The following is a 14,529-nucleotide window of genomic DNA, read 5'->3' as shown; positions in this document are numbered from 1 at the left end:
ACCTTAACTCAGAGTATCTGTCTGTCTTTTCCATTCATTCTTTTCTTCCTTCCATTTTCCTTTCCTTTGTTGGCATTAAGAACTTTTAGTTGATTATAACTCAAGTAATAAATGAACACATTGTTGTACAAATTAACACATAAAGAGAAATATAAAGCATTAAGTGAAAGCTCCCCTGTTTTATTCAAAACCTACTTATCTTCCCAGAATCTGCCATCAAGGGTAAAATATATGCATGTACATTCATATCATGCCTTCAGCTATAATAGGCTAATAAGGATTTTAAAGAATTATTTCTAAAAACAAAAAAATCCTTGGAACTCTTTCTCTGCCTGTACATTTGTCTTTTTCATTTTTCAAATAGCTGCATACCATCACATCATTTGGATGAACTATAGCTTATATTCTTTGCTATTGATGGATACTCCAGCTGGCTCAACTTTTTCACCAGGTCCTGTTCATTGGTACTTTGGTAAACATTCTTATGCATGTGTTTCTGTGCAAACATACAAATAGTGCTTTAGGATGAACCCCGAAAAGTAAAGCTGCTGGTATAATCACATGTACCCTTAAAATTTCGATAAATACTTCAAAATTGCCTACCAAAAGCCTTCATCAGTTTGTATTTCTATTACTTGTGAAATTGCCCATTTCCTACCATTCTAACCAGTGATTGATATTATCAGTCTTTTTAACTTTTTCAATCAAATGGTTTTAAAATTAAGTAGTATAGTTTTAATTTAAATTTCCCAAGTACTTGTGACGATGAACACTTTTTCACATTTTTACTTCTATTTGTATTTCTGTTTGAATTCCCTGTTCACAGCAGGGCATGGCTTTCTATTTCTCCTGTGTTTTTATATTTCAGTAAAAGGTAAGTAAAAGCTGCTTCAGGAGCCACTATCCAGATGCTATTTTAAGTGACAGCTTTACAAAACTGGATGTTGAAAGTGCTAGAGGCAAAGTTCAGTAATATCAGTGTGTAATGTCAGTTCCATCAATTTCCTTGGGCAAGTTTTTTAACCTGTCTAAACCTCAGCTTCCTCATTTATAAAGTGGGGATAATAATAGTACCTACTATGTGTTGTGAGGGTTAAATGTTTTTGAGGGTTAATGAATGTGAAGTGTTTAGAAAGATGGCTAGTACAAAAATTCACCTATTATCATTGTCATCTTTGCTCTCATTTTTGCTCATTTGCCACCACATTTATATTAACATTTTATTAATGTGAGAAGGTATGCTCAATTGGGAAAAATTCTGTTGAATGGGTGAACTAGTAATACTGGATATACTTCTAGGTCCCTATCTCACCCACTACAGGTTTTTAGTTTGACATAATTCCTTTTGCCCATTTTTGCCTTTGTTTCTTGTGCTTTTAGTGTCATATCTAAAAAGTCATTGCCCAGATCAATGTCATGGAGCATTTCCCCTACGTTTTCTTCAGAAGTTTTACAGTTTCAGATCTTAAACTTAAGTCTTTAATTCATTGAGTTGATTTTTGTATATTCTATGAAATAAAGATTTAATTTCATTTTTCTGCATGTGGATATCCAGTTTTCACAATACCATATACTGAAGAGACTGTTCTTTTCTCCATTGGTATATTCTTGGCACCTTTGTACCCTTTGTTCTCCTAAAAGGAACCTTTATATCCCAGTTTCTGATTGAATGGGGCTGCCTTGCTTAGCTTCCATGTGGGAACAGTCTCAGAGGAAACAGTCATGGACAGTGATATTTGGGGACATGAAGGCCCACTTTGCTAACATCTCACACTCTAACTTTCAGAGGTAAAGATCATTGCCTTTAGGTTTTAAGTGATGGCTATTGTCTTCCAAGTCCTACATAGAGTAGCAAGCATTAAGTTATTACCAATCACTAACATCCTAATTGAAAATTATTAATCCTTTTGCTGTATGGCAGATAGGTAAGATTAAGGCATGGATGAAATCGAACGTTGGGGATTAGGAGGGATAAGGGGGCTACTTTGAAATGTTTGCCTGGAGGAGGTGACAGAGCAGGTGGTGTGAAGGTATTGGTTGTCTGAGTGGGAGGGATGAAGGCAGGAGAGTGCAGTAATGCAGAGGAGGGCATCTGTGAGAAAGGTGAGAGGACGGTGATTTCAGTTATGCTTGGGTCCGGTCCTGCCTCCCCCCTCCCTGCCTGCCTTACTCATTTTATCCCTGTTCAACCAAATATAAACAGATAGTTTTTTATACTTCTTCCCAACTTTCTACTCTGACTTTTTCCCTCTTCCTCCCCTTCCTAAGATTTTGACTATGAACCATGTATTAAAAATGAAGAATTTCCTGCTACTTGAATATGGATCAACATGTATGTGACTTTTCAGTTTAATCATTTATTTAGTCAGTCACTAATTTTTTTTTATTTAGTGAGGCAGTTGGTCAGCAAAATATTGGGAGTTATGAAAAATACCAAAAGTAAAATGAATATTCCATAAAACCCACTTCATTATTTTTAGCCTATTGATGTATGTTTCAGACATAGTTTGACTATAGTATAGTTAAATAATTCATTACCCTTAACTAGGATGAAAATTTTGAATAGAAAAGCAGGTTGGGAAAATTTTGAATAGAAAAGCAGGTTGGAAAAATTTTGTTTTTGACATCTTGAGTTTGAGGTGCCTCTATATAGGTCATTCAGGTGGAAATGTCTTAAAGGCAAATGAAAATATGAATCTAGAGATTCAGAAAGAGGTTTGAACTGAAGATATATATTTTGAGTCATTAATTTAGAAAGCTTTAAAAAGCTTATTACTTTCAGAAAACTGATTTAATAATAGTTCAACTTTTGATGAGATTAAACATAATTGCTTTTTAAAAATCTATTGCATTGTAAAACTTTTTTTCCAATTTTTGGTATTATAACATTGTTTTAACTTTTCAGTAATTCTTCACTGTCAATTTTCTGTATGTGCTTAATTATTTCTCATGTCTTGTCTTTTATGTCTCTCTGAGCTTATAGTCTGATACTAATGCATAATATAATCTATTTTAGAGCAAAGGATCCATCACAGATAAGAAAGAATACTAATTAAAACATCCATCAGTTAGTATGACCTTTTTGAATTCTGTATGGAAGGTTTAGCATTTATTATCTAGTTAAAACTTAGGAATTTATTATTTGAAAATCTTTACTGAATCATGTTCATGTTATAAGATGTAACTAAAATAACAAGATAATGATTTAATTGAAAACATGTTATAATTTACTGATAAGCATAAGGACTAACTGAAACATCAGAACCTCAGTGAAACAAATAGCTAGAATTGAAAACAAAAATATAGAATGTTGACTAATTAATATTTCCCCCTCTTTTTTCACTTTGTCTTTTGGCAAACAATATTAAAACATGAACTGCCATGTGAGTTGTATTTAACTCACGCTAGTTTTGAGCCTGGGACCTCAGGAAGCATATGAAGACTCAATTCTCCAAAACAAATTCAATAAATATGTCATGAGTCACATGCAATGCAGTTGACATGCAGTGTAAAAATTGATTCTAGTGCCACATGAATTGCATATAATCCATGTACAGAAAACAATAAAAAATAATAAAATTTTCATTAAATTAGGATCATTTTATTTTCAAAGTTTTTATTCTGTTTCATAATAAAATACCCTGGCCTCAGAGAAAATTTTTTCTAGTGCAACAGTCAATGTGTTAAGAATGATGCATTCATTGTTGACTAAATTCTTTAATACTCATTTGATGCTTCTTCTTAAGGTCCCCAAGTTTGAGGCAAGTCAGAATCCAACTTACTCCATGTAAGCTAGAAATATTTATACTGTTTTAGAGACTGAGTTTTGAATTCCTGTCTTCACTGTTTTTGTGTCTAAATAACAGCTATTTCTACAGTCCTTTATGATCCACCTTTATTGCTTGCCTGTCAGATATAATACTGCTATTTTAAATTTCTGAATTACTCTTCTTGCAAATAGTTATCTGTTATCCCTTATTAAATAATTTAGTAGTTTAATCCCTGAAATCCTCATTATATTTCTTTTTGTATTTGTAAATGTCTTGTCAGAATCACAAATTTTTTGTGTTACATGTTAAGTATAACATCATAACCATAGCAATCCTAGAATGCTTAGACAATCTCCAAATTCCAGACAAAATATGAAATGTTTCTTTGTTTTATACTTTTTATGAGCATTTCATATACTTCCAAACATGCTCCAGAGGATAGACAATGTGTTAAATATAAACTTAACAGTTCTGAAAAATTCTGTTCCTGTTCTCACATTTTGTTTTCCTGTTTAAGAAGACTGTGGTGATGCTGATGTTGTCTGTCAATCAATTGAAGGGCTCTTTTGCCTTGGTGTGACCAGTAACATTTTAAAGTAGTTACTTTGTAGATAGATCAGTTTTCAATGTATCAGGTTTAAACAGAAAAAAACAAAACCTTCTGAGATTAAACAGTGTTCAAATGATAAAAATTACTTAGATCTGTTGCTACTTAGCAATCAGATGAGACTGAGCAATGACTTGTGAAATCTCTTGAATTTCTCTAAACATAAAATATATTTCCGTTTAAAAAAATGATTAGTGTCAAACTAAATGCTATTTGAGTTTATTTCATTGTAACAAAGAATGATATTTTGAAAGGGTAGTCATTAATGTTAAATTTTAAAATACCTAATTGAGTCTCCAACCACTGCTGCTGACCCAGCAGAACCTCCTCAAGGGCCAGCACTTCAGCTGGGACCCCCCAGTCCTGAGCAGGTATTACTCCTGAACTTGGTTCATGCAAATGCTCACAGCCTGGTCATTCAAGACCACTGCCTAAATAGACTCACCCAGCTGCCACTGTCACTTTTTGATAAAAATAGATATAATATGACTAGCCCTTTTTTTTTTTCTGGTCTACAGGTTTGATATTTAGCTTTTGTAAACCTTTATAAGTCAGTTCTTAAAGTTAGGAATTGGGAAGGTGGGATAGGAGGCAGTGAGGAGAGGCTCACTTCCATTGTAAACCCTGGAATGATGAATGATATTTATTAGGCTTTATGGATTCCAAACCAGAGAGTTAGGCTCAATGGTAACTCCCCCAGTTTTATGTTCACCTGTAAGAATCATAAATATACTGTTTGATAATTTTATGCATGCTGTTGATATTGAATAAAAAAATGACTAAATGGATATTAAAGAAAGGGCTTTGTTTAGACAATTTTGCATATTATAATACCTAATGTTCAATTTTCCAATAAGTTGACACATTTTAGGTAGTTTTTATATAATGTTATTGACTTACTAAAGTATATTACATAGCAATATATGACTATATCTCCTTTAAAGAAAATATTTACAGATAAGTTGATCTATCCTTAAATCTATCCTCTTCTCCAGAAAAATCATGGTTATCAGTTTAGTATATATCCACTAGGCTTTTATTTGGTATGTGTGTGTATACAGACATTCTTGTTTTATTGAAGTTTGCTTCATTGCGCTTCATAGATATTGCATTTTTACAAAATGAAGGTTTGTGGTGACCTTGTGTCAGTAAAAGTCTTTCGGCACCATTTTTCCGACAGCGTGCAACTCACTTTGTGTCACATTTTGGTAATTCCAATATTTAAAACTTTTATTATTATATCTGTTATGGTGATTTGTCATCACTGATCTTCGATGTTAGAATTGTAATTGTTTTGAGGAGCCTTGAACCAGTAAAATGATGAACTTCATCAATAAATGTTGTGTGTTCTCCCTCTGTTTAATTCTATGAAGACTGAGAGAGGTGAGGAAGCAGCAGAAGCAAAGTTTGAAGGTAGCAAAAGTTGACCCATGAAGTTTAAGGGAATAAAGCTGTCTCCATTACACAATAGTACAAAGTGAAGCAGCAAGTGCTGATGTAGAAGCTGTAACAAATGAGAATATCTGAGAAAATTGATGAAAAGTGGCTACACTAAACAACATATTTTCAGTATATGTAAAACAGCCTTATATTAGAAGAAGATGCCATCTAGGACTTTCATAACTAAAGAAGAGAAGTCTATGCCTGTTTTCAAAGCTTCAAAAGACAGGTTGACTCTTGTTAGGGACTAATACAACCGGTAACTTTAAGTTGAAGCCAATGCTTCAACTTTCCAACATTCACCATTCCAAAAATTCTAGGGCCCTTAAAAATTATGCTAAATTGACTTTGCCTATGCTCTATAAATGGAACAACACAGTTGGAATGGCAGTACATCTGTGTACAGCATGGTTTACTGAATATTTAAAACCACTGTGGAATCCTTCTTCTCATAAAAGATTCCTTTCAAAATATTACTGCTCACTCACAGTGCACCTAGTCACCGAAGAGCTCTAATGGAGGTGTGCAAGGAGATTGATGTTGTTTTCATGCTGGCTAACATTAATTTTGCAGCCTATAAATCAAGGAGTAATGTGGAATTTTAAGTCTTGTTATTTAAGAAATACATTGTGTAAGGCTATGGCTGCCATAGATAGTGATTCCCCTAATTGAGAAAAATAAATTGAAAACCTTCTGGAAAGGATTTATCATTCTAGATACCATTAAGAACATTCGTGATTCATGGGAGGAGGTCAACATATCAATAGTCGTAGGAGTTTGGAAGAAGTTGATTCTAGTGCTCATGGATGAGCACTAGATCCCCCTTTGAGGGATTCAAGTCTTCAGTGTAAAAAATCACTATAGATGTGGTGGAAATAGCAGGAGAACTAGACTTAGAAGCAGAGCCTGAAGATGTGACTAAATTGCAACAATCTCATGATCAAACTTGAATGGATGAGGAGTTGTTTTTATGAACGAATAAAAAAAAAGTGGTTTCTTGACATGGAATCTATTCCTGGTAAAGATGCTCTGAACATTATGGAAATAACAACCAAAGGTTTAGAATATCACATAAAGTTAGTTAAGAGGATTGACTCCAATTTTGAAAGAACTTCAACTGTAGGTACACTGGGAAACCAAAAAACTCTATGTGACTCACTTTATTGTAATACTTGCTTTATTGGGGTAGTCTGGAACCTAACCCACAATATCTGTAAGGTGTACTGTGTGTGTGTTTATGTGTGTGTATATATATTATATATAGTGGTGTTTTATGTTTATGTGTTTTCTATAGATAATATCATACTATATATTATTGATCATCTGTCAATAAAGTTTTCCATGAGTTTCCCAGTTAGCAACTCTGATTAAAAATAGTTCCATACCACCATTTCTATCTTAGGCAAAACTGTGAAGGAGGTGAAATTTTTTCTTGTCCTCTGTTATTTTGTTCATTATCTCCCTCATTCATCTTCATTTTCAAACCTTCTCTTTCCCTACACACTTAGTGCCTTTTCTCTGCTTCCTTACCCTATTACTGAGACTCTAAAGAAAAGATTCCTATACTTCACTGTGAACTTAAGTCAGTGTATTACTTAAAACAACTGTCCATTAATCCTTGGCGCCAAGTATACAATAAAAGGATTTGTGCCAGTTCAAAGATCTTCTAGTACCAATGAGATGGGGGGGGGGATGCTTTAGGAAGCATGGGGTCTCTTTTGTGTCCTAAATCCCACCTATTATTGCGTGCTTGCACATTCTGTGAGGCCATGAAGCTACCTTTGTCAAAGAATATTTTGAAATAAAAAGTGCACATTTTGAATAGGCCTTACATTTGATTATGGGGCCACTTTTCCAAGTTTCAATTTATAATCTGAAATTATGGGCTCTTCTGCTTAGCCAGGAGCAAGGCAGTGAAGTGTTAAGAAGATGGTTCAACATTTCCAGATGAAATGTTGGTTATTTGCTCTGAGAATGAGTAAAAGCACACACTGCTGCTGCTGCTGTCGTGTGGTAGTGCTGGCTGTAACGCCGCTACAGAGCCTACTAGCCCTAAACTGTCAGAAGATGTTGCAGGATGGAAGAAAAGGCCACCAAACCGTAGCAGGACCACAGCCTTAAGGAAGAACTGCCCGGTTCCCTAACCCCAGGCTTTTGGCTCCTCTGGGGTCATTTTGGATGCCAAGCATTAAAAAAAATTTGACCATTAGCTATATATACCTTTGCGGTTTTCAAATTCAACATTCTGGTGCTGCTTTCTACCTTGAAGAATGCATACCCACTTATTAAGTACCAGGCATGATGCTAGCCATTTGTATACTTCACATTTAACAAACCTGTCAGATTTAATAAGGTAAAGATTAGGATACCCGTTTTATGGGTGAGGCCATTGAAGTTCAAGGTTGCCCAACTCAAAACAGTTGTTTCATAATTCAAACTGAGTTAACCCCAAAGTCTATCTTTTCCACTGTGCCCTTTGGCTTCTTTTCGTGTCCCTTTGCTCAATCAAAAGTGCACAGTGCACATTATTTTATACACAGCTGTACATAATCTTCCAGATTCTCACTCTTAGTGTCTTTTTTTGTGGGTGGGGGGAGTTTAAAAAGGAAGCTGTAAGGTATTCATAATTAAGTAAATTATGCAAATGTAATTTGTCATTTTGGAAATTCTATCAGCTAAAACCCATTCTTTTCACTAAAAGCATCTGCTAGCTAAAATCATGACCAATTTCAAGAAGCCACTCAAATAATCAAGGCTGTTCACTGACTAAACTTGTTTCTTCATTCCCAAATTCTTAAATTAATGAAATCCCTGAGTTCTTTTAAGGAATTGCACAAAGCATTTGTATGTGTTTAGCGATGCCCTACAAGGGTTTTGGATGAGAAATTACAGTTTTCTTTTTCTGGCTATCCAATTATCTGATACCGTTTTTAATGCAAAACACTCTTGTGGTTTGGCTTTTCAGAATCTTCTTGCTGTTGCAAAATTAATTGTTACTATTGCAAATTATTTTCCTATTAAGTAAGATATTTGGACCAGTTGTAATTTCTGTACATATTTTATGTTCCATTTAGTGAAAACACAGAGCCCCTAGAATGACCTGTTTTCGTGTTTGTATTCTTAACAAATATATTTTATCTATATTGATACTTGAACTCATCAAAGCAAAATTTATTGTTAGAAGATAAGATTGATTTTGTTTGTTTGTTTGTTTGTTTGTTTATTTCTTGCCTCAACTCTAAGCATTTTGTTTTGGGAAGATAATGCAATTTTGAGTCTAGCAAAATATCTTAGGTTATTAGATATATTTATGCTTAAAAAACTAAATATTCAGAAATTTATTTGAAATTTGACTTATTCTTTTGAATTTTGAGTGAAGAATAACACTTAAGCATGTTCACAAGGTGAGATGCTTCTGTTATTTAATGTGATTTGTATTATTCATGTAGTAGAGCCATGTGAGTGAGTTTTGAGGATATTATATTTTAGCATGGTAGGATATATAACCAAGACTCCAGACCAGGGGTCCTAAACTTTATAAACAGGGGCCAGTTCACTGTCCCTCAGACCATTGGAGGGCCGTTGGAGAGTGCAGCACACATTTCACACATGCGCACTGTGGGCCCGGGATGAGTTGGCTGCTACGCAGGACAGGCAGTGGTGGCAAAAACACCCCGGGGCTGGATAAATGTCTTCAGCGGGCCGCATGTGGCCCTCAGGCCGTAGTTTGAGGATGCCTGCTCCAGACCTTGTACATGGGCTTGTTTTATCTACTAAAACTATCCTACATGTATTTGTGAAATGATTTAGAGAGAGCATTTAATATGCACTTGTGGCTGATGTTTCAGAAATACAGGCAAGACATTCTGTGTCTGTGAATTTCTTGGATTGAAAGGATCTTCAGGATCCTTTCAATGTTTTCAGCTGCTGAGACTGTTCAGTGAGTCAAATTTTAGAGATTAATATCCCATGAAGCCACTGGCAGTATCATTAAATCTATCTTAGTCACCTTTATAGTCAGTCTTTTTGCATGTTTCAGATGTCTACCCACCTGAATACTAGCCTGTTTTCATTTATTTAATTTTCCCCAAAGAATGCTGTACTACTCATTGAGGAATTTTTACAATAGGTAATTCTTCCATGTTTAAAAATGTAAGTTAACAACAACATTTTAATTTTGTTTTTTAGAGCATCAGGGCATCGGGCCTTATCCTGTTGGAAACGATCCTTTTTGGGTCTCTGCTCCTATACTTTCCGGTAAGTAATATAATTATATTTTAAAAGGAGCCATTTATTTTGCTTCGTTTTGGCAGTATTTCTTTGATAGATGGTAGGTAGGTAGGTAGGTAGGTAGGTAGGTAGGTAGATAGATAGATAGATAGATAGATAGATAGATAGATAGATAGATAGATATTCGGTAAAGCCCTTGTTTATATGCGTACAAGCGAGCACACACACGCGCATGACCAAGGGCTTTATAGGTATTTAAATCCTGGCTTCTACCATTTAGGTTACCTTATACAAGTTACTTAACATTTCTAAACCTTGGTTTTCTCTTGTGAAGCAGAGGTAATTATATCTTTTCTTCCCAAGTTTGTGAGGAAGGTTAAATGTTTGAGACAATGTGTGAAAGGCATACTTGGTATGTATGCTTAATATATATAAATAAGTATTAATTTCCTTCTTCCTCTCCTACCTAAATCAGAATCATAAGACACATAGCTAATTAATGCTGGAAAATTTGAAATGGTTACTTAGAAAAATAAACATAAAGAAGGAAATGTATGTGTGGTATGACTAGTGGCTTAGTCGTAATAGACACTTGCTGTCACACTAGTAACATGTCTGAAATCAGAAGATAAGTACTAATTTTACTAATTCAATTTAACCAACTTATGCTCAGCAGTTATTGTGTGCCAAGCACTATGCTAATTTCTGGGAATATGCTATGAGCAAGGCAAACGTGATTTCTCCTCTCAAGAAGCTTACAATTTAGAGGAAGAGATGAGTTAATACAAATAATGATAATGAATGTGACAGATGCTCTAGAGGCACTTAAGAGAGATGCTTAATCAGGAGTAGGAAATAAAATATCCCTTGACAAAGACCTGAGAGAGGAGAAGGTGTAAGAGGAAAGGTAGGGCTGCCAGGACACCACATGCCTTTTGGATTTTATCTTGCTTGCTGCTACATCTCAGCCTTCTTTGTTAATTCTTAATCTTCTCTCCCACCTCTTAATACTTGAATCCTCAAAACAGAGTCCTTGTAGCTTTTCTTAATCTACACTCTCACTTGGTGGTCTCATCTAGCCTCAAAGTTTTAAGTACTATTTACATGGCAGTGACTGCCATATTTATATATCCAGCCCAGACCATTCCCTCTAAGCTCCCAACTCATATGCAACTGCTTGCTTATAGCTCTGTTTGAAGAATTCTCTGTCATGAACTTAATCAAGACACTGATCTCTTCCTCAGATTCAGTCTTTCAGTCCATTGATGGCAACAGTATCCTTCTAGTTACTCATTCAAAAAACCTGGAGGTCATTCTTAATACCTCACTTTCTCTCACACCCAGCAGAAAACCTTAAAAATTATAGCAAGAATCCACCCAGTCCATGCCACGGTCACCATTACCACCGTCATCTAAACCATGGTCCATCTCTTCTGGTTATTGGCATGGTCTCTTATTACTGGCCTCTCTTCTCCATGCTTGCCTCCTACAATCTGTCTGTTTTCAAAACATCAAAAGATAGACTGACCATGTCACTCTTCTTGAAACTCTCTAAAGTTTCCCCATTTTACTTACAGTAAAAGCCAAAATCCTTACAGTGGCCTTCGGCCCAACATAATTTATACTGTGCTTCCTCCATTACCTCATTTTCCTGATCCTCTTCCCTCATTCAATGTTTAGATCAAGCATTCTCGATCTATTCAGGTCTCGCGTGACACTTTCTATTTCTCCTTAAAACAGAAATATATTTAGATATAATCAGTGCTGTGCTCTGAACATGTCCTCCAAAATTGATGTGTTAGAAACTTAATTCCTAATGCGACAGTGTTGGGAGGTAGGAGCTTTTGAGAAGTGTAGGAGAGAGTTCGGTCTTTTCTGTTCCTCTTGCTGCCACCATGTGAGGATGCAGCTAGAAGGCCCTCACCAGACACCAGATGCTGACACCTTGATCTTGGACTTTCCAGCCTCTGGAACTGTGAGAAATATCTTTATAAATTACTCAGCCTCAAGGTTGTATTTTTTTATAGCAGCACAAATAGACTAAGATAATCAGTTTTCATTTTTCTATAAAATCATCAATATCACTTAAATTTTCTAATTTACTGGCATAGAGTTATGCATATTAATTAGTACTAGAATCAATCCAATAGTATAAAAACTGAGTTTATCATACCTGGTACTCTTTCTGTATAAATGGCATGTTGTACATCTTAACATTTAACCTTTCCCTGAGAACTGCCAGGCATCTATTTAACCAAAGTCATAAAATCACCAAAGGAGGAGGTGAAAAACTGAAATGATCTCAGTAATCTGAAGAATAATCTTAATAATATGACTTTCTGTGTTTGTTGCTATCATCTATTCCCCAAACCTCTGCTAGTACCAAGCCAGTAACCTCTGGCTACTGGGTAGCTACTGCTACCCAGTAGCCAGAGGGATCTTTAAAAATATCAAATCTCATCTGTCACCTCTTTGATGGCTTCTCAGTGTTCTTAGAATAAAAATTAAAACACTTGGTATGGTTTATGGTGTTAGGAATAGTGTGGTCTTGGCCCACCTCCCCAGCCTCATCTTATCTTACTTCTCTCCTCAATTTCTGTTCCTTCGTTCCCTGACTTTCTTTCAAATCTCAAATAAAACATGATGTCTTTCATGGTAGACATAATAATGACCCCAAAAGATGTCCACAGTCTGAATCCCTGGAATGGGATGATTAATTTAAAGACTTTGAGATGAGGTTATTCTGGGCCCAAGGATCCTAAGTGAAAGAGGGAAGCAGAAGAGAGAGAATCAAAGGGAAGACATCATGGAAAGATGGGACTGGACATTGCTGACTTTGAAGATGGATGGGAGGAAGGCAGCCATAAGCAAGACAAGGAAAACAGGCAGCCACTCAAAGCTGGAAAAGGCAAGGAAATAGCTTCTTCTCTAGACCATCTAGAAGGAATGTAGCCCTGTCAACATCTTGACTTTGTCAACACCTTGTCTCCATATGACCCATTTTGGACCTCTGACCTTCAAAACTGTACAATATATGTGTTGTTTAAGGCTACTGAGTTTGTCATAATATATTACAGCAGCTGTAGGAAACTAATACACCTCTTGTCACAGGAGCTCTTTATGTACTTTGCTTCGGTTTTGAAGAGTCTTCCTCTCTTCCTTCCCCTTACCTCCTCTGTACCAATCCCTTTGGCTAGTTAGGATCTAGTCATCTTTTAGATTTCTATTTAAGTATCATTTTTTCAGGAATGCTTTCTTGACCCTCAGTTTAAGTCAAATTTCTTGTAATAACTTCTCATGGAATTGTATTCTTTTTCTTGACAACACCTATTCAGTTTGTAATCACACATTCAAAGTGTGACTATTTGGTTAAGGTCGTTCCCTTGCACAGATGCTAAGTTCTATTGGAATGGGGCCTGTTTCTGTTTTGCTCAGCATCACACCCACAGGGCTCCCAATGCCTGTCACCACAGGAGGAGCACAGTAAGTATGCACTGAATGAATGAATGAATGAAATTATACTTGGATGAACTGTACCCTAAACTAGTGTTTGTCCTGTTGAAGCAGCCTCCAAAGGACCTGCTTGGTTGTCGTGGAAGACTAAGAATGATGGCCTTTATTTATATTATTCATTTAGTGAACACAGGCCATAAAATACTTTTTAATGTTGTTTTGGGGGGGATTAGCAGAAGTTCAGTTCATTTTTATTTCTGATATCCATACCTATTTGTATGAAGTGGTTATATAAATGAGCATGGGCCTATAATCTATAGAAGAATTATAAAGCCTCTTAAATGGAAGAAGCACCTAGAAAAGGAGGGCATTTGAAAGAATGGTAAATGTCAGGCTTCTAATTGTTCAAAGCAGTTATTAGAGGCCTTTTCATTGACTGGACTCCAATTTTAAAAGGCATCTGATGAACCTGTACTTATGGTGATTACAGACACAGAGAAAAGGAGGGCAGAGAATTGGTAGTTTAAAAAAAATGTGAAGGTAGCATGTCTTGATAATTCTGCTTGAGAGAAATACATCAGAAAAGGAGGCTTACCAAACAAATTCTATCCAACAGAAACATTGGAATGCCTCATCATGTTGACTTCATGACTAACTAGCTGTCTGTTCTATCTTTCAGAGCATGAATTCTTTTTGTAACTGCTTGAGAAACTAATGTATAGTTCCCAAGTTTATACTCTGTCCCTTGGTTTTAATTAAGTTAGTGTTCATGCTCTGAAGATAGAAAGGGCTACATTTTTTAATGAAGATTTGGATGTAGCATAAGATACAGGGGGAGGAAGGAGATTAAAATATAATGTTGACTGAGTCTGGAAAGGATAATTTTATTTCAGGTGAGAGTAATTGATAGTTAGTAATTGATAGTTAGTAATTGATAGTTAACTCTTTGGCAACCTGGGAGCATATGTATGTGCATGGGTATACATGCCTAAAGCATTCTTGACAAGGAGTACACTAATGTGGTAATTG

At 35.6% G+C, this 14,529-nt stretch overlaps 1 protein-coding gene across 1 annotated transcript in view; it reads left to right on the top strand.

The window, feature by feature from the left end:
- Nucleotides 1-14,529, top strand: part of GPR158 (G protein-coupled receptor 158) — a 349,181-nt gene that overhangs the window by 225,108 nt on the left and 109,544 nt on the right. Inside the window, exon 5 of the mRNA XM_012777345.3 lies at nt 10,006-10,074. Within this exon, the coding sequence (XP_012632799.2) occupies nt 10,006-10,074 (69 nt within the window). The remainder of the gene's footprint in view (nt 1-10,005; nt 10,075-14,529) is intronic.

The sequence above is a fragment of the Microcebus murinus genome, chromosome 25 (genome assembly GCF_040939455.1).
Source record: "Microcebus murinus isolate Inina chromosome 25, M.murinus_Inina_mat1.0, whole genome shotgun sequence".
Classification (NCBI taxonomy): Eukaryota; Metazoa; Chordata; class Mammalia; order Primates; family Cheirogaleidae; genus Microcebus; species Microcebus murinus.
This window is presented reverse-complemented; position numbering and strand designations above follow the sequence as displayed.